The sequence below is a fragment of the Pseudorasbora parva genome, chromosome 9, assembly GCF_024679245.1.
Source record: "Pseudorasbora parva isolate DD20220531a chromosome 9, ASM2467924v1, whole genome shotgun sequence".
Classification (NCBI taxonomy): domain Eukaryota; kingdom Metazoa; phylum Chordata; class Actinopteri; order Cypriniformes; family Gobionidae; genus Pseudorasbora; species Pseudorasbora parva.
In genome coordinates, this window is record NC_090180.1 from 32,513,815 (window position 1) to 32,536,987 (window position 23,173).

The 23,173-nt window shown below is 40.7% G+C and overlaps 1 protein-coding gene across 3 annotated transcripts; it reads left to right on the plus strand.

Annotated features, from left to right (window-relative positions):
- The first annotated feature begins 5,463 nt into the window (after nt 1-5,463).
- Nucleotides 5,464-23,173, plus strand: mcoln3a (mucolipin TRP cation channel 3a). Of its 3 annotated transcripts, none has more exons than XM_067452276.1 (12): nt 5,464-5,697; nt 6,491-6,655; nt 8,824-8,977; nt 9,099-9,180; nt 9,265-9,361; nt 9,719-9,818; nt 10,187-10,299; nt 15,308-15,457; nt 16,960-17,061; nt 17,376-17,498; nt 19,506-19,712; nt 22,770-23,173. In XM_067452276.1, the coding sequence occupies exons 1-12, from the start codon at nt 5,479-5,481 to the stop codon at nt 22,914-22,916; spliced, it is 1,659 nt and encodes a 552-aa protein (XP_067308377.1). In that variant the 5' UTR covers nt 5,464-5,478; the 3' UTR covers nt 22,917-23,173. The 3 variants fall into 3 exon arrangements, with proteins under 3 accessions (XP_067308377.1, XP_067308378.1, XP_067308379.1); XM_067452277.1 differs by having other exon boundaries at nt 10,190-10,299; XM_067452278.1 differs by lacking the exon at nt 16,960-17,061.

Below are 23,173 nucleotides of genomic sequence, written 5' to 3' on the forward strand. Positions count from 1 at the left end.
GTCAGAAAGTGAGTAACTAAAATAACGTTTGTGATCAGCGCTGATTTGAGACGCGAACCGTTTAGAACGATTCAGTCCGATTTGGTGAACTGGTTTGCCCGGTTCACTAAAAAGAACCGGTTAAAAAGAACGATTTGTTCGTGACCGGACATCAATAGAATAATGATCCGATCGGGCTCACCAGTGAAGAAATGGTTCACGTTTGTGCCTTTCTGAATTGTAAAAATTTGCAGCGAACACTTGACTAACTTACGCAGACACAACACAGCCGGGCCGGTTGAAGAAAAATGCCATTCCATGGTTGAAGACGGGTGCATCCACTGTGGAGGTAATGTAAACTTTATTTATCCTTCCATTTGGGCATACACGGCTTGAGGAAAGATGTGCCGTATTTAAAAATAATCTTGCTTTACACACACATGATGCTCTTACCAACTGGACTGCCTTTTTTTCCGGCTACCGCTGAGTTCCCACGGGACTTCAGCGCAAGACACAACTAGCCGCCTAAAACAGGTGAATTTAAACAATGGCTAAGTGGCTAAACGCATCTCGTTGTCATGTGACATGGACAGACAGACATTTTAATTGCATTTTGTGTCTGTTAAGAGGCACAAAGACACCCTTTACATGTATGCCCCCAAAGCTGCCGTTTTAGCTGAGGGGGGGCTCTGGTTATCAACTGTAATAACTCCGCGTTGCAATCACCAATCCGGTTCGGTTTTTTTTTTTCTATAGACTGTAGCCTACTCACAAAGATATAACGATCAAGATAAACTTAAAAATTTGCCGGAGTTGTCCTTTAATGCAGATTTCAACACATCTGCATTATCAGTTCCTCTGAAAATAAAAGCATGTGCGTGTGTCTGACTCTGTGTACTACTGTGCTCTGAAGTTCACTGTGACAAAACCGAAGTCAAACCACATTCAAAAAAACACTAAACACATGAGTCACTAAACATATGAGAAACATGCTCATGGATGGTTTAGTCTGTGCTTCTTTGTTTTAGTAAATAATAAAGTCTATGATGATAATATTCTTTTAGTTATGGCATCATCGTCAATACATTTAGATGATACATTGACTGAATAGAGTAAAACTGTTTTTGATATTAAATGTGACAAAAAAGGAACAAATCCATGTGGCTCTGGAGATCTCCTCTGCTGAAGTATCCGACTCTGTGCTCTGAGGCCCACAGTGACAGGAAACACAAGAACACTGCACAAAAACCTTTCCAATGAGAACATGCAGACACAGAGACAAAGAAGCATCATAATGCTGTTAATTATCCATACAAAAGTAGCTTATATGCTGAGATTCAATCTATTATCACATAACAGATTCGTTCAATGTGCCTCAAAGTGTCAGTGTTAGAACGAAGAACCTAATTTATATTTGAACTACATTAATATTATAAGAAAGGAGACACAAAAACCCATTTTTTTGTGCATGTTTTTCCCCATACCATAATATGGGCTAGTTGATGGCCATTTACTTCCATAGCATTATTTCTCTCCCACTGTCAGAAAAAAGGTACATTGCTGTCACTGGGGCGGTACCCATAAGGTACAAAACCAAAAAGGTACTAATATGAACCTTTAAGGTACTAATATGCAACTCTTAAAGTACTGATATGTACCCTTTATATGTACCATTTAGGGGTAAGTAAGGTACAAAGATGAACCTTTTCACTTTTGTACCTTAGGGTAAGTCAGTGGTGCCTATTTTTGTGCCATAATATTCATAATATCTGCTTTTGTGTTTAATTAAAAATAAATTCATAGGTTTGGAACAAATACAAATGACAAATACATTGCTTTGTCACATACAGTGCACCGATGTTTGGGTCAGTAAGATTTATTTACAAAAAAATCAGCAATGCAAATTATAGAAATGGTTTAGCCTGTGATTCAGATTATCTTGTGACTGTTTCTTTACAGCATTTTAAAATGTAAATAATCATAATGAAAGTAGGCTAACAATCATATGAATTTTATGAACTTCTAAAGTTTATGAACATATACACTTGCAATCAATACATTTTGATCTCAAGTAAAAGTAGGCCTATAGGCTACAACATAAGCAATAGTAGCCTATACAGATTTTGAGATGATTTTTGCTGGAAACATACGCTTCATAAATTTGTTTTTTAAAGCTTACTGTGAACAACTGACTCCAAAATATGACTAAACATAATTTTAACTTATTATTCAATGCATTAGCACTTAGAATTTATCTGCAACTTAACACTGATCATAAATTTGTTTCATTTTAGACAATAGCAGAGCCAGGACAGGCCAGAAAAAACCTCCTCATTCAAAATAAAGCTTCTCTTTATTGTGGATTGATTTCATTCAGAATATTTCATCCAATTTAATCTGCTTGAAGATCGCGATATATTATGTCAGCATTTGGTGGGAGGGAGTTGAAGCTGGCCATAGGGTCTGTGCAGAGGACTTGGGTCTGGGTCTTGTGGTCGTCTATGGTCTGTGCACGCCTCACCACCAGACCGTTCAAGCTTACAAAAGCAACATGTGCGCTCCACTTGACTTTTCATGCTGGACACACCCACATGGTTTCGCCACGGACGCTGTTGCTCAGGCAACTCTTCGCGGGACATTTTTCGTTGCTCAGACAGCTCTTCGCGGGACATTTGTCGCTGCTCAGAAAGATCTTCGCGGGACATTTGTCGCTGCTCTCTCAGCTCTTCGCAGGACAGTTGTCGTGGCTGCTCTGTCAGCTCTTCGCCGGACAGTTGTCGCTGCTGCCCGCTGCCGCTCTGAATGCTGCTGAACGGCTATTCTGCACATCAGTGCCCTCACTGATTCACTCACTGGCGGAAAATCGGCCAAAGCCAGGTGTCTCACTGGGATTTGCGGTTTTTCTTTAACTGGCTCCTTCTTTTTACAGCTGCTGCTCTTTTCTATTGGACGAACAGGGCTCCGCTTAACTGACGTTACTATGGCTGCTTTCTCCACACGGCTTCGGGGCACAGGTGTTATCCGACGAGCCGCAGGCACTGGCAGATTAGGTTGTCGTAACGGAGCTCTCGCTGTCACCCGGGGGTTGTCCGTCTTGACAGCAACTTTACAAACCAGCGGAGGCAGAGTCGGGACTGGAGATTTGTTAACTTCCCAGTGTGGCCTTTCAACTCTCGCCCGCGTTGTATTGTTAGGTCGGGTCACACCATTTGTATGCTCGTGTCCAATCACCATGAGTGGTGGTGTGTGCGTGGGTGCCTGGACAGTGGCAGGCTTCACAGATCGTCGATGCTCTGACGGAATCCACACACGGTGATGCTGCCTGATATTCTGACTCTGGTTAGGTCGGGTCAGACCAACTTTACCCTCATTTCTAGTCACAATGAGTGGTGTGTTCGTGGGTGTCTGGACTAAAGGCTTCACAGACTCTTGATGCATTGATGGCATCTGCAACCGGTGATGCTGCCTGATGGTTGTCTGACTCTGGTTAGGTCGGGTCAGATGTATTTTACACTCTTTTCCAATCATCATGTGTGGTGTGAGCGTGGATGCCTGGTCAGTGGGCTTCACAGACTCTCGGTGCTTTAACGGCATCTGCACACGGCGATGCTGCCTGATGATGGATGAAGCTGGCCTGATGGTTGATGGAGGTGCCGGTTGAATGATAAAGGGTGACTCTAAATTAGCTGGTAACATTTTCAATAAAGAAATATTGCCCTTCTCTATGAAATCCTTCTTTCGCTGTCAGTTCTCTCCTGAGATTGTTCACACAGAAGCACATTAATGTTCACTCGAATGTTAAGTGCACTGTGACGTCACAGTATGTTCGACATGCTTAGATTCAGAATTTAGAATGTTTTTGTTTGGTATTTGTGTTTAAAAAATGCTTATAGCCTACATAAACAAGTAATATTTCTTGTAGGCTATATCATCTTTATTTCTCTAATTAAAGAGCAATAATTTTGTCATGTGCTTTTTAAAGTTTGACATGCATTTATGTAGGCCTATTCATTTTTGGCATACTTTTATTTAATTTATATTGCTTTATTTTATTTTTTACATGCCCACTTTGGAAACGGGGTTGCAAAAATGGCAAACCTCATAAATAATAATAATAATTTGTTCGATTTATATAGCGCTTTTCTGGGCACTCAAAGCGCTTTACATTGAAGGGGCAATCTCCTCAACCACCACCAAATAAACTGAAGTGATGGATTGTCTTGAGGAGCTGATTATAGTTTTTTTCAGTCGATTTGGTACATTTCTCCAAACTCCGGTAACATTTTCAAAACAGTTTTGCAAACTAAATACACTCTTATGTTGGCGAAACAGTTATGCATTTATTAAAATTCAATATTAACATCAAAACTAAAAGTTTGTTCTCTGTTGATGTGATAACAAATTCAGCTGAAGATACACAAAGAAATTAATGAAAATAGATGTGTATATATATATATATATATATATATATATATATATATATATATATATATATATATATATATATATATATATATAAAATTTAAATTAAATAAATAAAAAAATATTTTAGTGCACATGAGTCAATTAGTTTTCTCAATCGATTTGGTACATTTCTCCAAACTCAGGTAACAGCTTTCAAAACAGTTAACAAAGCAAACTAAACACACTCTTATGTTGGCGAAACAGTTAAGTTCACTGAAACAGCGTTCTCTGTTAATTCGATAACAAATTCAGCTCAAGATTGACAAAGAAATAAATGAAAATACATGTTTTTCGTTAAGTTCTTTATGAGGAGTTTAGGAGTTTCTTTAATACAGTAATCAAATTTAAATTTAAATTATAGAAATATCACCTTTTAAGTTTATTATACTTATTTAGCAATAATGCTAAACTGTTAAAAACTTACAAAAAAATTAGTTATAAAGAAAGAAACAGCATGTACAACACAATACTATGAAACTGCCTGCTTGGAATTTTGAAAATGTGTTATTCCGGCCCGGTAGCCATGCTTGTGAAATCTAATAACAGAATGTGTCACTCATAGTTGAATATAAGAATTAATTTGCAGCTTGATTGACTCCACTCACTATTACAAAATGTTAAGAGAACAGATTCCAGCTGATTCAATCATTCATTTTTATGTTATTTATCTCATTTAAGGATTAGACATTTGGTAAGTTATCACAGCATTTTTCGTATATTTTATACTTTACAGTCATACTCATAAGTATGAGTGACAGACAAATCTAGGGAATGTCGTACAACCTGCTCAGAAATGGTTTATCTCTCTAGGCTGCACATCATCTCCACCCATGAGGTGATTTTAAAAAAATGTCACTTTATCTGATTTTTAACTTTTATCAGCACTCATAGATAACTAAACTTGAAGATGAGCTCTGGTTCTGCCAGTTTGCAAACTGCAAGACAATAGCTTCAGTTCCTCAAATGTAGAAAAACCCTGTGTGTGGTAAGTGCAGAGTCAGTCTGGTGCTCTGACTGAAGAGTGAGTTGGCACAAATGTCTGACAGGGAGCCTTTATTGTGTAGTGCTTCCAATAATCACTCGGCATGCAAAGGGACAGCTAAATCATATGCGGCGGACCCTCAGTTTATGGAAAACTTCAGGAGAAAACTGAAATATTTCTTCATGAGTCCATGCCAGAAATACAGAGCAAGAGGTCGTAAGCCATGGAAAATGATGCTGCAGATACTCAAGATTGCCATTATTACTATTCAGGTATGTGATGTAATTTACCCCAGAACTTATGATTTATCAAATATGTACTCTTTTTAGTCTGAGTTTTTATAATATTGTGCTTTTTCACATGTTCAACTTTCTTTAGTGTGTGATGTTTCTGTTTGAGCATGAAAAAGTTTTCCAAAGTCCCTCCAGCGGGATTTCTTCTCAGTATCAGTGTCAGTGTTTCTGAACTCCCTGAAACACCTCCATTGTAGTCTTGAGGTTTCTCATGGGAACATGCACGTAACAATCTTCATATGCAGAATAAATGGGTGTGGCCTGATTGAGTTAGTTAGTAGTGTGTTGAATCTGGGGGCTATGGTAAGGGGTGGGACATTTCCCAAACACTCTGGAAGAGCTTGACCAATCACAACAAACTGAGCCAGCTGACCAATTAACATTGTTATAGTTATATTCGATATATACTTCAAGCGAAATCCAACGAGCTGATTATATATCATTACGAGCAAAATCAGGCCAAAACGAGTTCGAAGTTGGCTCTGGCTGGTAAACACCTTCAAACTGCCATTGGTTTATGGCGAGTACGTAATAGGTAGGTGTGGCTCTGGGGCTGTGCATTTTTGGAAATCATGTAAATCTTCAGCTTGACCTTGATGTAGCTATTCAGCTAGCAGCTAGCATTAGAGTATTAGTAGACTGTTAGGTTATGGTTGGTGTTAAAATAAGTTGACATACTTGTTAGAAGAAGTTGACATACGTTACTTTTAGTTAGTAGAATGTCTAAAGTGACTATTGAAGTAAAGTCTTACCTTTTGAATTTCTATCACAGTTGGTCTCTTTTGGATTGAGCAACGAGATGATGGTCACCTTTAAAGAGGAAAATCTCATCGCCTTCAAGCATTTCTTCCTCAAAAGTTACAAGGACAGCAATAAAGATTATGCCTTATACACAAAACACGAGGTCCATGATCATATACTGTACACAATCAGAAGGGTAAGTCCTTTGAGTTACTGTCACATTGTGGTAAGCACGCACTAATTCACTTAGGAGAAACTACCGCAGCAAATTACAAATGAGAACCGACTAGGAACTGAACAGGGAGAAATACAAGGCAATTGTATAAATACAAGGGGAGCATAAAGAGAAACAGCTGCAAATCAGAAGTAACCAAGAAAACCGGATTTTTTTTACAGAGCAGGGATACAGGAACTAAAGGAAACAAAACAGAATGCAAAAAAATAAGAGTCCATAATGTGACAGTTAAACAGTGGGGGAAAAAATGCTTTGGACCAACTTTAATGTTGGGGGAATTTCGACCCTTCGTCTATTGGCATATGTGTAACTTCATGCCAATTTTCATTGGTGGACAGTCCATGATGTCAAAAGCTGAGCGCCTGTCAGTATAAATCGGCTCTTGTATTACACATCATCAGCTTTTTTGTCTTCCGTTTACACCTGTGTTTATCATTGTCCACTTGTGATCCAATCCACCAAAACACATCTTAATACAAAGTGTAAACAGGGCCTTAGATCATGGGCAGGGTTAGTCACCTATCCCTGGGACAGAGGTGTAGTGGAGTAAGGGACAGAGGTGCAATGCAAAAAGAACTAAAATGTAATAACCCAGCTACTGTTGGGACTTGTAGTAGCCTATGGATAATTCCCACAGTCAACACCAAGACACAGAGTCAAAGTTCTTCAAAAGGGAACGTTTCAAGTTGCGTATACAACCAAGTTCCCTGAGAAGGGTTAGGGTTAGCCTGCACGTCTCCCTTAAAGGTGCTCACTTGTGACCCTCCCTCTCCTGCCTCCTTTTTCAATATCAACCAGTTCGTCAGCCCCATCTCTGCTGTCTCCCATCAGCCCCTTGACTCCTCCTCAACCTCCCCTCTGTGGTGTGAATTGACTGGGGTTGAGACAGGAGCAGGAGGAGTCTGGTGGAAACCCAAAGTCCAGCCAGGACGATACACCACAGTGGAGTCTAGGGAAGAGGAGCAATAGGGGAGATTTTTTCAATAAAGCCATGGGGGACAACAGAAAGAAGCCAATGGAAAGGGATCCCAGACTCTTGCCTTCCCTCGGGTCTTCCGGCATCCAGCTCCTCCTTGTCAAAGATATCCCCTGGCTCCTCCTCCAGCCGCCGATACCGCAATTCCATCTCGGGCCATTGTCCAAACTCATACCTCCCTCTTCACCGGGTTCCCCCAATCCTCCGCTGTCACCTCGGTCGGATGTCACCTCACCTGAAAATCTCTACCATGGCTCCTTCCTCCCTCGACTGTGGAGCGTCTTCATGGCTAGACTCTGGGTTTCCACCAGACTCCTCCTGCCTCCACCCTGGTTCCTTCCACCATTTTCGCCACCCTGGTTTTTCCCCCGTCACCCCGTCAACTTCTCTGGCTCCCTATCCTCTGCTGGTTCTGCATCCTCCTCCAGAGCCCCCGGCCTCCCTCCTCACCGGGTTCCCCCAATCCTCCGCTGTCACCTCGGTCGGATGTCACCTCACCTGAAAATCTCTACCATGGCTCCTTCCTCCCTCGACTGTGGAGCGTCATCCTGGCTAGACTCTGGGTTTTCACCAGACTCCTCCTGCCTCCACCCTGGTTCCTTCCACCATTTTCGCCACCCTGGTTTTTACCCCGTCACCACATCAACTTCTCTGGCTCCCTATCCTCTGCCAGTTCTGCATCCTCCTCCAGAGCCCCCGGCCTCCCGCCTCAGTTGGACTTTTACGGCTCAAGGGCGCAGAGGGGGGAGTTCTGTTTCTGTTCAGGGAACAGTTCTGTTTCTGTTCAGTTTCTGATTCTGTTTACTCTTGTAAGCCTCCTTGATTATGTATTTAAATTCATTTGTCACTTGTCAAGCCTTGTTTAAGCTTGTGCATATACTCCCTGTTCTGTATAGTTCATTGTCCGTTTTTGTTAATGAGTTTGCTGTTGTGGATTATTATTAAAGTTTTTCCCTATAACCTTACATTCATGCAATTCCTATAACAACCTACCCGTGACAATGTCCTTGCTACATACTACTATGCACAAGGCTGGGTTTCATTTTAGCACAACTAAATGTTAAGTTGCTAACATTTTAAACATCTTTATAGATGTGCCATGACTGAAACTGCTTTATTGTTTGCATCTGATCAATTATCTGATTTTTTTTAGTATCTACACCTGCAAAACCTGACTGTAGATAATCATGCATTTGAGAAGATCGATGGCATGTTCACCCCTCTGTCACTCTGTCAAGATTTTTATCGGCACGCTAACATTTTACCTGCCAGTGAGACCTTTGATATTGATCCACGTGTAGAGACAGGTCTGTACCATACTTCAAATTTATTGTGGAAAAGATCGTTTGGATTTATAGCTTATTGTTTTGTATTTATTTTATTTTTTTATATATTCATTTTTGTATATATTTTTTTTAAATATTCCAGAATGCATTTATTTTTATCCCATATCACACTACAAGAATGATGATTTGGAAAATGACATGAACCTCACTTTAGATTTTCAAAGGTGTGTACACTACATTCATCTATGAAATACATCTGTTTTATTGTATAGAGTTTATGGAATTATATTTTTGTGATTATTTCAAAGGTTGTTAGCAGTAAACATCTATTTTAAAGTAAAGGCAATCAACGTTCAAACAGTACGACATCAAGAGCTTCCTGACTGCTATAACTTCAAGATTAATGTAAGTAATATTCCATTTCATACATATTTTGTACAAAATACACTTCTCTATTACCTTAACATCTAAAGAGAGTTGGTTTCTGCTTTAGAATTCACATTTTTACTTGCCGTAATCACACAGTTTCCAGGATTGGCTAATAGAGGTTTGACACATGAAAGCTATATGTTTTCCTCTTCTCCATTTTGGTTTCAATTTTTCATTTTTCAACTTTCCAGTCAACCATCTTGTTCATGTCATACCATTTTGTCACAAGCTTTTCAATGTCATCTAGAGAATGACTGACTTTGTGCTGGAATACCCTTGGGAAATGTTGAAGTTAATTGGATAACGTGGGTATTCTGCTGTGTTTGATTACAGATCAAGTTTGACAACAGTGCACACAGTGGAAAAATCAAGATATCTTTAAACAGTGATGTACAAATAAAGGGTTGTAAGGACTGGAATGTTTCTGGCTCAAGTAAGTTGATTTGTAATACTAGACCACTTAGCACAAACACTTCCTCTCTACAAAATCAGCGGTCATCACATATCACAGTGTGGTCATCACAGTCAGCACTAAACAGGACATTACATAAATATACAGTGGCTCCAAAGTATTTGGACACTTCAGACTGATTTAAAAAATGTATGAATAATTAGAATTATTTGTGGGGGTCAATGCACTTCCTGCTCACTTCCTACCCACGATCAGTTATCCAACGGCTTAACAGTTAAAAATAAGGGCATTGAATACATTTAGTCATCCTGCTGTCTATGTAGCAGCTAACTATTTTGTGCCATAATAAGACTGATGTCTAAAAGTCTATTTTGCTGTGTTTGTTCCAGCAGACAGTCACTTCCGGCTCATTGTTCTGTTTGACTGTGTGGTCATCTGCTCCTGTTTGCTCTCTCTCATCCTCTGCACACGCTCAGTCTACACAGGCGTTCTCTTACAGTTAGTAAGTCTCCTGGTCACATTAAGTGCAGATCTAGAGTTACTCAGCAAGTCCACTGAGCAAATCAAGCCTATAAAAGAACTGCTCTATTCTATTCTTATTATAACATAATTTAAGTTTTAATCACACAAGTGTGTTATAGCTCGTTAGCAACTAATTGTAAAATATTTGAGTAATGATGTGTATTAAATCAAATTGTACAAGTTAGCCTAGTCAAAATTTTAATTAAAATGCAATTAACATGTTTGTGCAGTATCAGAATTATCTTTTACTAACTTTATCTTGGAGTTTGTTAACTTAAAGGCAACTAACCACCTCAAATGTTTATTTTTATGTTCTGCCAACTTATTAGGGTTTGCAATAAGTTTGAACAAGACATTTACAGAGTATGATACATAAAAAAGAGTCAAAGGCTGACTAAAAGTTCAAACTCATTTTAAAGGCTGTGCCCTCTGGAGGTCATATTTGCATATTTGTCTGCCGGATACGTCAAGGATGTTTCATTTTAGAAAAGTAACCATTATAAAACTGACTGTTATTCCTCATGATGTCAGGCTTATATTCAGTTTGCTTGTGTTTTAGTTTTCCCTGTTTGCCTACCTGGCTATATTCCCTTGTTCATTTGGTTACTAATTACATTATGCACCTTCAGTTCCTGTTACTTGCTTCCCTTGTGTATTTCAGGATTTATTTTCTTCTGTGTTGTTTTAGTTTACTAGGTTGATGTATATTGTGTGATTCTAGTGAGTTCCCCATAGTATTGTTAGGAAAAAAACAAACAAACAAAAAAACTGAGATTTATGCAACCAAGCCCTGACACATGAGGTGGAAATTACTGTCATTACTTTCTTACTTTGAAAAGGTTACTTTTCTGAAATGAGGCAGCCTCTCTGACGTATGCGGCTGACAAACATGACCTTTGGAGGGCGCAGCCTTAAAGGAACACTACACTTTTTTTGAAAATAGGCTCATTTTCCAAGTCCCTTAGAGTTAAACAGTGGAGTTTTATCGTTTTCGAATCCTGTAGCAATGTGCATAAATATCGGAAGGAAAGAGGCGGGAACCGGCGAACATTCAAAAACTTTAATTCAGTAAATAAACAAAACGAAAGTAAAGTGCAGGCAGCCCCTCACAGACGACTGCCCGCACACACAAACATAAACACTTTACACTGGCTTCGCTCCTCTTTTTATACTCCCGTCACTCCGCCATGAGACGAGACCGGTGTGGCGCGCAGCTGCCGCTCATTATTACTCGCCACAAATCCATTCTGCCGATCTCCATCTGGCAGTAGCACTTTTAGCATTGTTTAGCATACATCATTGAATCAGATTAGACCATTAGCATTGTGCTCAAAAATGACCAAAGACTTTTAATATTTGTTCCTATTTAAAACTTGACTCATCTAGTTACATTGTGTACTAAGACCAACGGAAAATGAAAAATTATTTTCTAGACCGGTATGACTAGGAACTATACTCTCATTCCTAATAATGAGGAAACTTTGCTGAAATGTGAAACTATTTTTGAATTTGGTGCCTTCTAGACGGAGAAAAGATCTGATTACTGGATCAATTGCCCACCGCTTTCATTTTCATAAAATCAGTTCAGTTAGAGAACAGACACTACAATTAAAAATACAATTATATTGTGTCTGTTCAATATAATGTGAGTGAGCCGACAGAGTGTCACAGCACACACACAGCAGGAGTCAGATTACATTCATCACAAGATCTGAGGTAATTGCGGCCGCGGCGTACATTCACGGCGCGTGTTCAGTCGTGCACGTTTTCAGTTTCATGCCTTTGGAAGCTTAACTTTCATAGGAATTCATTTGAGAAGTTGAAACACTCACTTTGCTCCACCGGCAGCTCCGTTTATATGAATGCCTGCAGCTGCCCAAGCTGAGTGCTGTGAGTGCGATCCCACGCCCCCATGCCCGGGTTACAAAGCCATATGCTAAACCGCTGAAGTAACCCTTTAAGATCTCAGTGAATTCAATAGTGGTACTGTGATAGGATGGCACCATTGCAATAAGCCAGTTCATGAAATTTCATCCATGCTAGATATTCTTCAGTCAACTGTGATATTAAGTGATATTATTGGAAAAGGGTAGCATTTAGGAACAGGAGACACATATCAGAAGACATGTTCTAGTCTGTTTAGTTTTCTTTGTGTTGTTTTCATTCAGTTTCCTGTTCTGCTTTGCCTAAGTAGTGTTTGCTACTTAGTTCATCTGTTGTTCATTTAGTTACCTTAATACTCCCCTGTGTATTGCAGTCGATTTTATGTAAGTTGCAGTCTTTTCAGTTCTCATTTGTCGTATCACGTTTTCTCTACCTACCTTTTGGATTGTTTGCTGATCTCCATCTTCCTGTGCTTCCTACAGTGACAGATATATTTTGCAACACAGTTTGCTGCTTTGGCCCGGAATGGCCATGATTTAATGGAATACACGCTGCAGTTCTGTGCCATTTATTCCACATACAATGATGAGATGCTGTAATCTTTATATTGGATCGGGGCTAACTATCAAAACCCAGTAGACCTTCCAGCTGGAGGGTGGCCATCATCAGGTGTCTAAAGCCCCGTTTCCACCACAGGAACTTTACCCAGGAACCAGGAACTTTGGGTGGTACTCGGTGTGTTTAGACCACAGGAACCAGGGTCTAAATGAAGTTCCGGGTAAATATTTCCCCCTCCAAACGGCCCTGCTCGCGAGGTAGGACTTTTTCAAAGTTCAGGAACTTTCGAGGGCGGGACTTGGGCGCTGAACATGCTGATTGGTTTAGCTCACGCAGCCTTTTATTTCAACAAAAAGTATTTTGCGAGGTTCGGTCTACGTTCAGTAAATATCAGCCTTGCTCTCTGTCTGATGGCGCGCGTTTGTCTAAGCCATCTCACGTTCAATGTCCGTAATAGCTGATAATATACATTGTCATTTTAAATCTAGCTTTACAAGCTTTCTGAATATGCTGCTGAATCTCCATATTAGTGCTCTTTTCTGTCGTTGTTAATTACCTCTTAGTAAACCTATACATAACCAGCAAAAGCAGCACAGCTTGAATCTCTTCCATACTCGTTATTAATTATTTTTCACCATGTAAACGACCTGACTGATTACTTTTAAGTGTGCGTCCTTATATGACGAGACAGCGCGCGCCGCGCTCATGTTGACAAGAGAGGAAAGCTCATTTTTCTGAGGGGTAAACTTTTTATTTCGTAAGTTATGAAGATAATGTTGGAGTAATGACACAGCGTATATTTCCCCAGGCAGTTTTTACTTTAACTGCGCCTGACAGAAGATTTTTGTTTCTTTTTTTCTGAGATGATTTTTACACTTTAAAACAAATAAATAGCTTATATAATACTGTATTAGTCCTGGTGGCCTAAGAGTTGCTATGGCTACAGTTAACACAGTCCAGCTGCTGGAGAAAACAGCGTTGACATTTTTGATGCGGCAGACAAACTGCATGTGACAAAATGATTGTGATTGAAAGTCATCACACGTAAACTCCAGATCGGTTTAGATAATGTCTCAGTCGCGCAGTCGCGCGCAGTCCTACATCACCGGACTAATTTGCCTAATCTTCTCGGAACTTTAGATCGCGGTGGAAACGCAGACAGCTGCAGGTTTGGGGGGAGAAAAGTTCCTGTAAAAAAGTTCCTGGTACAAATTGTTCCGGGTAATTTTGGTGGAAACGGGGCTTAAGAGAGCAAAGCACCACATAGAGTCTGACCATGGGTTGTGAGCCTTGTGGAGATCGAGGGTATGGAAGAAAGCCCTGCCCACCCTCTCGCCACTGAGAGTGAGAACCGGCTGGACTTAATGGACAGTTTGAGTGAGTGTGGAGAGATGAATGTCAAGTGTTGAATTCACCTCGGTCCCTCTGTGTCACCTCTACCTCCTCACCGTGGAATGCTAGGAGACAATTCTGCCTGGGCATAATAAGCCTGAGGCTAGACCCATCATCCTGGCTCCTGCGCCTGTGATACTCCAGCGTTGACCATTATCCATTCTGCCTCCCTGGGTCCCTTTGGACCATTGACTCCACGTGGATCGGATATTGCCACACCTCCACTGCGGATTTGCAGGTAGTCCACTGCTCTCTGACCTCTTCAGCCACTGCTGCTCCCTCGGTCGCGTCTGCTTAACCTCAGCCTCCCAGATCCCCACTTCCATCTTAGGGGGATCGTTGCTGCTGCTCTGTTGCAACCGCCCAGGTTATCAGCGCTCCATCACTCCTTCAGTTCGCGTCTGCACAAGGGGCTCATCTCCCAAAGGCTACCTTTCTTCTGCTCGTCCCCAGGATGTCGCGTACCAAGCCACCATCATGGCTCCTCCCTCCATCAACTCCACCATACCTCCATGTACCTCAAACTGAGTAGCATCACTGAGTAACGTCCTGCTTAAGGTTCGAGTTAAATAACTAGTATGTTTCAGGATCTATTCAGAATCGCACTGGGATTGGTGTAAAATCGTCATCATCGTTACGTCTTTATAGCGTGTAATCGCTGAGCTTTAGAAAGCCTCCGGATGGAGCTGGAGTTCAGTTATGAACTGTACGCAGTAGACCAAATAACAGACTGGGCCGTCTGACCAATCAGAGCATAGTTGGCTCCCCTTACAAAAAATAACCATGGTTTTATTATAGTAAAAGTGTAGAAACAGGTAATATATTTCCAAAAAATATTTTAATTAAAGTTTTTTTTTAACCTTTGATGCATGTAAACCTGTTGTTTGAGACCTCCAAAACTAAATTAGAAAACTTTAAAATAGCATAATAGGGGTCTTTAATGTCTATGTATTTAGAGTGCAATGTCATTACAGTCCTAGTTGTCTATAGATCAAAAAACGGAAATGAAATCTGCACTCAAAATCAAATAGAATTTAAAAAAAAGAATTAAGCCTAAAGAAAAAGGCTAATCAAGAGCTTGGGTATGCAATAATATATTGATTGTAATAGATATGTTATTAACATGTCATATGCATGTTTTTTTTTCTCCTCAGGAGTACACGTCATTTGTGTCCCTTTACCACAATAAAACAGTTCCCTGGTCTGAGAGAATGGAGTTTATTAATGGCTGGTACATTCTCATCATCATCAGTGATATGCTGAGTATCGCAGGTTCAGTTCTCAAAATATGTATACAAAGCAAGGTGAGCAAGAGATACACAATAGAGGCTGGAGCAAACCTAGATTTAAAGTGCCCTTTTTATGCTTTTTCAAATATTACTTTTCATGTAGTGTGTAATAATAAAATATAGCTGTTTGTAAATGTAAAACATCTGCACATTTTCCAAGATCAAAGTGCTGATAAATAGAGTTATTATCTCCCAAAAGAAAGAAGTGATGTGACTTCTTCACAGGACAAAGAAGTGATGTCTGAACTGCCTGAAATGAGTCGTCATTACTTGCCTCATCTTCTGCTCAAACCTATGTTATAACCATAATGCCAGCCTATGGTCTTCAAAGCTGCCGGCACTTTGACCCTCAAACACTGAAGTTGTAGCTGAGACTGGAAGAGTTTGGTTCATGTTATTCATGTCGAGATGACGCTGTTTTCTGCGGCCAAAGCAAATCCATTTGAATGCACTTCTAAAGGAAAGAATTATATTGTGAAACTGATGCCATTGCAACTGTTCGTATTACTATGTATCGAAGGCAGAGGAAAACAAAATGTTCAAAATGGTAATGGTGTTTGGTTTCTGACACACATTGTAAGTGGTTGGCCAATCACAACAGACTGGGCCATCTGACCAATAAGAGCAGAGTAGACCAGTCACAACAGACATGGTCCTCTGACCAATCAGAGCAGAGCAGACCAATCACGGTAGACCAGGCCAACTGACCAATAACAGCAGACCAATCACAACAGACTGGGTCATCTGACCAATCAGAGCATAGCAGACCAATCACCATAGACCGGTTCATCAGACCAAAAAGAGCAGAGGAGACCAATCACAACAGACTGGGCCATCTGACCAATCAGAGCAGAGCAGACCAATCACAACAGACTGGGCCATCTGACCAATCAGAGCAGAGCAGACCAATCACAACAGACTGGGCCATCTGACCAATCAGAGCAGAGCAGACCAATCACAACAGACTGGGTCATCTGACCAATCAGAGCAGAGCTGACCAATCACAACAGACTGGGCCATCTGACCAATCAGAGCAGAGCAGACCAATCACAACAGACTGGGTCATCTGACCAATCAGAGCATAGCAGACCAATCACCATAGACCGAGTCATCTGACCAATCAGAGCATAGCAGACCAATCACCATAGACCGAGTCATCTGACCAAAAAGAGCAGAGCAGACCAATCACAACAGACTGGGTCATCTGACCAATCAGAGCATAGCAGACCAATCACAACAGACTGGGCCATTTGACCAACCAGAGCAGAGTAGACCAATCACAACAGACATGGTCATCAGACGTGTATTGAGAGTTGCTAGACGATACTCGCGGCAGATTAGATTTCCTGCAGCTAGGGTGCGTCTAGATTTCTAGGCTAACACAAACCATGTTCCCATTCAGGAACCTTTAAAATAGCATCACAGGGGCACTTTAAAAGGAAATAAGCCACAGTCTCCTCATCACATGAGCTGTTGTTTAGATCTGTGTTATTGTTCAGTAATTGCCTTGTTTTCAGGAGCTGATGAACTATGATGTGTGCAGTATTCTGCTGGGAACGGCTACAATGCTTGTGTGGGTTGGAGTAATGCGTTATCTGAGTTTCTTTCAGAAATATTATGTAAGCTACTCATTTATTCAGTTTTTGACATGTTGTATTAAGTGGATCAGTAGATACAGTACAAAAAGGGTGGCATCGGCAAAGCAAAAGATTCCAAATTCAGTCATTCTAGTGTATTCAAACCTAACAGACCTTCATTTTTTTGTGAAATGTTTTGTTTGAAAAGTGTGGGTGTGCAGTCTGTTTTTATTGCCACTATTCCTTTACATTCACTCTCCTACAGGCTATACAGAACACAGATGTTCTGCTTCATAATTAATGCAAGACAATGATGAGTCTACCTTTCTTCTCAAACGAGTCTTTTGTGTTTCCAGATCCTCATCCTCACCCTGCAGGCTGCACTTCCAAATGCCATTCGGTTCTCCATCTGCGCTGTTATGATCTATCTCAGCTATTGCTTCTGCGGATGGATAGTTTTGGGGCCACATCATGAAAACGTGAGCAATATCTGAAGATGTTTCATTTTAAAGAGCCCTTGGAACTATAATATACCAAACCTACTGATTTTACATGCTTGCAATATCCTTACATTAATATTGTCCTTATAAAGCTACCCAAGCAGTTTTAAGTCAAACAAATTAAAGGGACAGTTCACACAAAAAGAATGTTCATCTGCGTACCCCCAGGGCATCCAAGATATAGGTATGTTTGTTTCTTCAGTAGAACACAAATTAAGATTTTTAACTGAACCGTTGGTCCTATGATGCATGTCAATTGGGGTGTTTTTCTATGAGAGTAAAAAACACATATGAATTCATATTAAACCCTGTGGCTTATGGTGACACATTGATGTCTTAAGGCACAGAACCGTATTTGTTATATTTTAACTCATGTCAGACGAATCTCATCTAGTATTGCCCAGCGCCATTACTTCCATCGAAGACGGTCAAAAAAAATTGTGCGTTCATAGATATATTTACAAAGACGCCTCATTCGACCAATACGTGCAGGCACTAATGAGGAATCTATAATATACACTCACCTAAAGGATTATTAGGAACACCCGTTCAATTTCTCATTCATGCAATTATCTAATCAATCAATCAAATGGCAGTTACTTCAATGCATATAGGGGTGTGGTCCTGGTCAAGACAATCTTCTGAACTCCAAAATGAATGTCAGAATAGGAAAGAAATGTGGTTTAAGCAATTTTGAGCATGGCATGGTTGTTGGTGCCAGATAGGATCGGTTTGAGTATTTCAAAATCTGCTCAGTTACTGGGATTTTCACGCACAGCCATTTCTAGGGTTTACAAAGAATGGTGTGTAAAGGGAAAAACATCCAGTATGCTGCAGTCCTGTGGGGGAAAATGCCTTGTTGATGCCAGAGGTCAGAGGAGAATGGGCCGAATGATTCAAGCTGATAGAAGAGCAACTTTGACTGAAATCGTTACAACCGAGGTATGCAGCAAAGCATTTGTGAAGCCACAACACGCACAACCTTGAGGCGGATGGGCCACAACAGCAGAAGACCCCACCGGGTACCACTCATCTCCACTACAAATAGGAAAAAGAGGCTACAATTTGCACACGCTCACCAAAACTGGACGCTGAAGACTGTGTGAAATATTGCCTGGTCCGATGAGTCTCAATTTCTGTTGAGAACATTCAGATGGTAGAGTCAGAATTTGGCATAAACAGAATGAGATCATGGATCCATCATGCCTTGTTACCACTGTGCAGGCTGGTGGTGGTGGTGTAATGGTGTGGGGGAAGTTTTCTTGGCACACTTTAGGGCCCTTAGTGCCAATTGGACATCGTTTAAATGCCACGGCCTACCTGAGCATTGTTTCTGACCATGTCCATCCCTTAGACCACCATGTACCCATCCTCTGATGGCTACTGCCAGCAGGATAATGCACCATTTTACAAAGCTTGAATCATTTCAAATTGGTTTCTTGAACATGACAATAAGTTCACTGTACTAAAATGGCCCCCACAGTCACCAGATCTCAACCCAATAGAGCATCTTTGGGATGTGGTGGAACCTTGGGATGTGGTGGAACCCTGGATGTGCATCCCACAAATCTCCATCAACTGCAAGATGCTATCCTATCAATATGGGCCAACATTTCTAAAGAATGCTTTCAGTACCTTGTTGAATCGATGCCACGTAGAATTAAGGCAGTGCTGAAGGTAAAAGGGGGTCAAAGACAGTATTAGTATTGTGTTCCTAATAATCCTTTAGGTGAGTGTATACTGTATATCATGCTGGGTTTTTGACCTTCTTTGACAGAAGTAATGGTGCTGGGGAATATTAGATGAGATTCGAGCAATGGTTGGAGTTAAAAATCTTCATTTGTGTTTTACTGAAGAAACAAACACACATACATCTTGGATGCCAGGGGGGTATAAACATCAAAATTTCATTTTAGGGTGAACTATTCCTTTAAGCATTTAAATGAAATTATTAGAAAAATGATAATTATACTTATTTCTTCACAGTTTCGAACGTTCAACATGGTAGCCGACTGCCTCTTTTCCATGATTAACGGGGATGAAGTCTACTCTACCTTCAAAAAGCTCCGGGACAAGACCTATGTGGTGTGGCTATTCAGCAGGATGTATATCTACAGCTTCATCTCGCTTTTCACATTTATGGTTCTGAGCCTCTTCATTGCCATTATCACAGACACTTACGAAACCATCAAGGTGAGTTTATTAAAGCTTCCTACTCACATGGTAAACACAGGCGCAAGAGATTACAAGTGAAACTGAGCTAGTTTACATTTTCAATATATATTGTGCATGGTGCTTGCCTCTGCAAGCCTGTCACCACAATGCTTTGGTTTTGTGGTGAGTTGTTTTTGCTGACGCATCGATACTTGGGCTGTGTCTGAAAGCTTAGACAGCTGACTTGTTCTCTCGCTGCCCTATCAGGCCATGACTAAACAGACATGAAGCTTCCTCCTGAAACTGATTTCAGACAGACTTCTGAGGCAGCGTTACGGTCTAATGATCGACAACAATATAGCGCAAGCTTGGGTGAATTTTTAATGACTAATTTCTCCCTAGGAATGACATCAAAAGTGGAAAAAGTTGGTAAAAAATGTTTGTATGTACACACAAATTGACGACTGCAACTTTCAGACACCATCTTAATATTTAGCTCAAAGGTCATGGTAACAAATGCACAGAATAGTGGATTATCAAAAGCAGAGAAGGATACATCAAATCGATCAGATAAAGGGATCTCAGGAGGCAGGAAGTGAAGTTAACAAAACAAACAGTTTTTTTAGGTTAATCATTTTAGGTAAAGTTTTTGTTTTTGTTCTAATGTCTTGATAACATTATTAAAGTCACCATGAAATCAAAGTGGGCAATTGTTTTGGCTTTTTTTATGAAAGTTAGTCTTGTCCACGACAATGACGTTTCAGATTATATAGGGGATAGGGAATGATCAGATAGTGCACTATATAGGGGATAGGAAACGATTCAGACAGTGCACTATATAGGGGATAGGAAACAATTCAGACAGTGCACTATATAGGGGATAGGAAACAATTCAGACAGTGCACTATATAGGGGCTAGGGAACGATTCAGACAGTCCACTATATAGGGGATAGAAACCTATTTAGACAGTGCACTATATAGGGGATAGGAAATGATTAAGACACTGCACTATATAGGGGATAGGGAACGATTCAGACAGTCCACTATATAGGGGATAGAAAACTATTTAGACAGTGCACTATATAGGGGATAGGGAATGATTCAGACAGTGCACTATATAGAGGATAGGGAATGATCAGACAGTGTGCTATATAGGGGATAGGGAACGATTCAGACAGTGTGCTATATAGGGGATAGGGAACAATTCAGACAGTGCACTATATAGGGGATAGGAAACAATTCAGACAGTGCACTATATAGGGGATAGGGAACAATTCAGACAGTGCACTATATAGGGGATAGGGAACAATTCAGACAGTGCACTATATAGGGGATAGGGAACAATTCAGACAGTGCACTATATAGGGGATAGGGAACAATTAAGACAGAGTGCACTATATAGGGGATAGGAAACAATTCAGACAGAGTGCACTATATAGGGGATAGGAAACAATTCAGACAGTGCGCTATATAGGGGATAGGGAACGATTCAGACAGTCCACTATATAGGGGATAGAAAACTATTTAGCCAGTGCACTATATAGGGGATAGGAAATGATTAAGACACTGCACTATATAGGGGATAGGGAACGATTCAGACAGTCCACTATATAGGGGATAGAAAACTATTTAGACAGTGCACTATATAGGGGATAGGGAATGATTCAGACAGTGCACTATATAGAGGATAGGGAATGATCAGACAGTGTGCTATATAGGGGATAGGGAACGATTCAGACAGTGCGCTATACAGGGAATAGTAAACGATTCACAGTGCACTATATAGGGAATAGGAAACAATTCAGACAGTGCGCCATATAGGGGATAGGGAACGATTCAGAGTGCACTATATAGGGAATAGGAAACAATTCAGACAGTGCCCTATATAGGGGATAGGGAACGATTCAGACAATGCACTATATAGGGGATAGGTAACGATTCAGACAGTGCACTATATAGGGGATAGGGAATGATCAGACAGTCTGTAATGTAGGGGATTGGGAATGATTCAGATAGTGAGCTATGCAGGGGTTAGGGAACGATTCATGCACTGCCAATATAGGGGATAGGGAACGATTCAGACAGTGCGCTATATAGGGAATAGGGAACGAATCAGACAGTGCACTATATAGGGGATAGGAAACAATTCAGACAGTGCGCTATATAGGGGATAGGGAACGATTCAGACAATGCACTATATAGGGGATAGGGAATGATCAGACAGTCTGTTATGTAGGGGATAGGGAACGATTCAGACAGTGCACTATATAGGGGATAGGGAACGATTCAGACAATGCACTATATAGGGGACAGGGAATGATCAGACAGTCTGTTATGTAGGGGATTGGGAATGATTCAGATAGTGTGCTATGCAGGGGTTAGGGAACGATTCATGCACTGCCAATATAGGGGACAGGGAAGGATTCAGACAGTGCGCTATATAGGGGATAGGGAACGATTCAGACAGTGTACTATATAGGGGATAGGGAACGATTCAGACAGTGTACTATAGGGGATAGGGAACGATTCATACAATGTGTTCCTTTGGGGATAGGGGACGATTCAGACATTGCACTATGTAGGGGATAGGGGACGATTCAGAGAGTGTAAATATACTGGGGCAAATGAAGTCTGGTTTCACATTAGTGTCACATGAAACGCCGCAGCTCCTGAATCACGATAGTACAGAGCAGATCATGTGATCGAGTCGCCATAGAGAAGAAACGGTTTGCGATTAGAAGGAAACTGCATCGTTACCGAGCTCATTGGCTCTGGCCAAGCTATGATTTAAACTAAACACTACTGGCTGTTTCAAATAACAGGAGGAGCTGTTCGATATGTTCCTGTCTTCCTGTTTCAGTGGAAATAACGTCAACACGTTGAGTATTGCTGGGTGTTTCAAGACACTTTATTGATTATTATTCATGTTATGTACTGAAGTTTAACACAGTTAGTTCAGAGTAATAGTAACATGCCTTGTTCGCACGCACAGCAGCAGGATACAGTTCAATCTCAAACACTTACTGCTGTGAACAAATCGATGCTAATAGTCTCAGAATGATCACACTTAACCTCTGCTCTCTGTTTAACCGCAGCATTTCCAGAAGCGTGGCGCACCATTATCAGAGCTGCAGGCGTTCCTCACTAAATGCAGGGATGCACCCGACTCTGGGAAGTACATGACGGATGAAGAATCCTCCTCTTTCTCCTGTCTTTGTGCTCCTTGTGTGGATTGCACATGAGCAAACTGCACATTGCTCCAAAGCAGTGGCTCCTAATATGTTGTGACTAAAAATGGGTTACAGGGTCATGGACAGCACAATAAATACCAATGATAAAATGCAGCTAACGGAAAATATTTATTTAAATGTAAATACAGTGTTTTGTATTTTGAAAATACATGTGTAACAAGCCATTCAATGAAGTTTCATTATTAGGCTGAAATATATTCTGAATGCAAAGAACATGTTGGTGTGTATGACTGCTGAGACACTTTGGT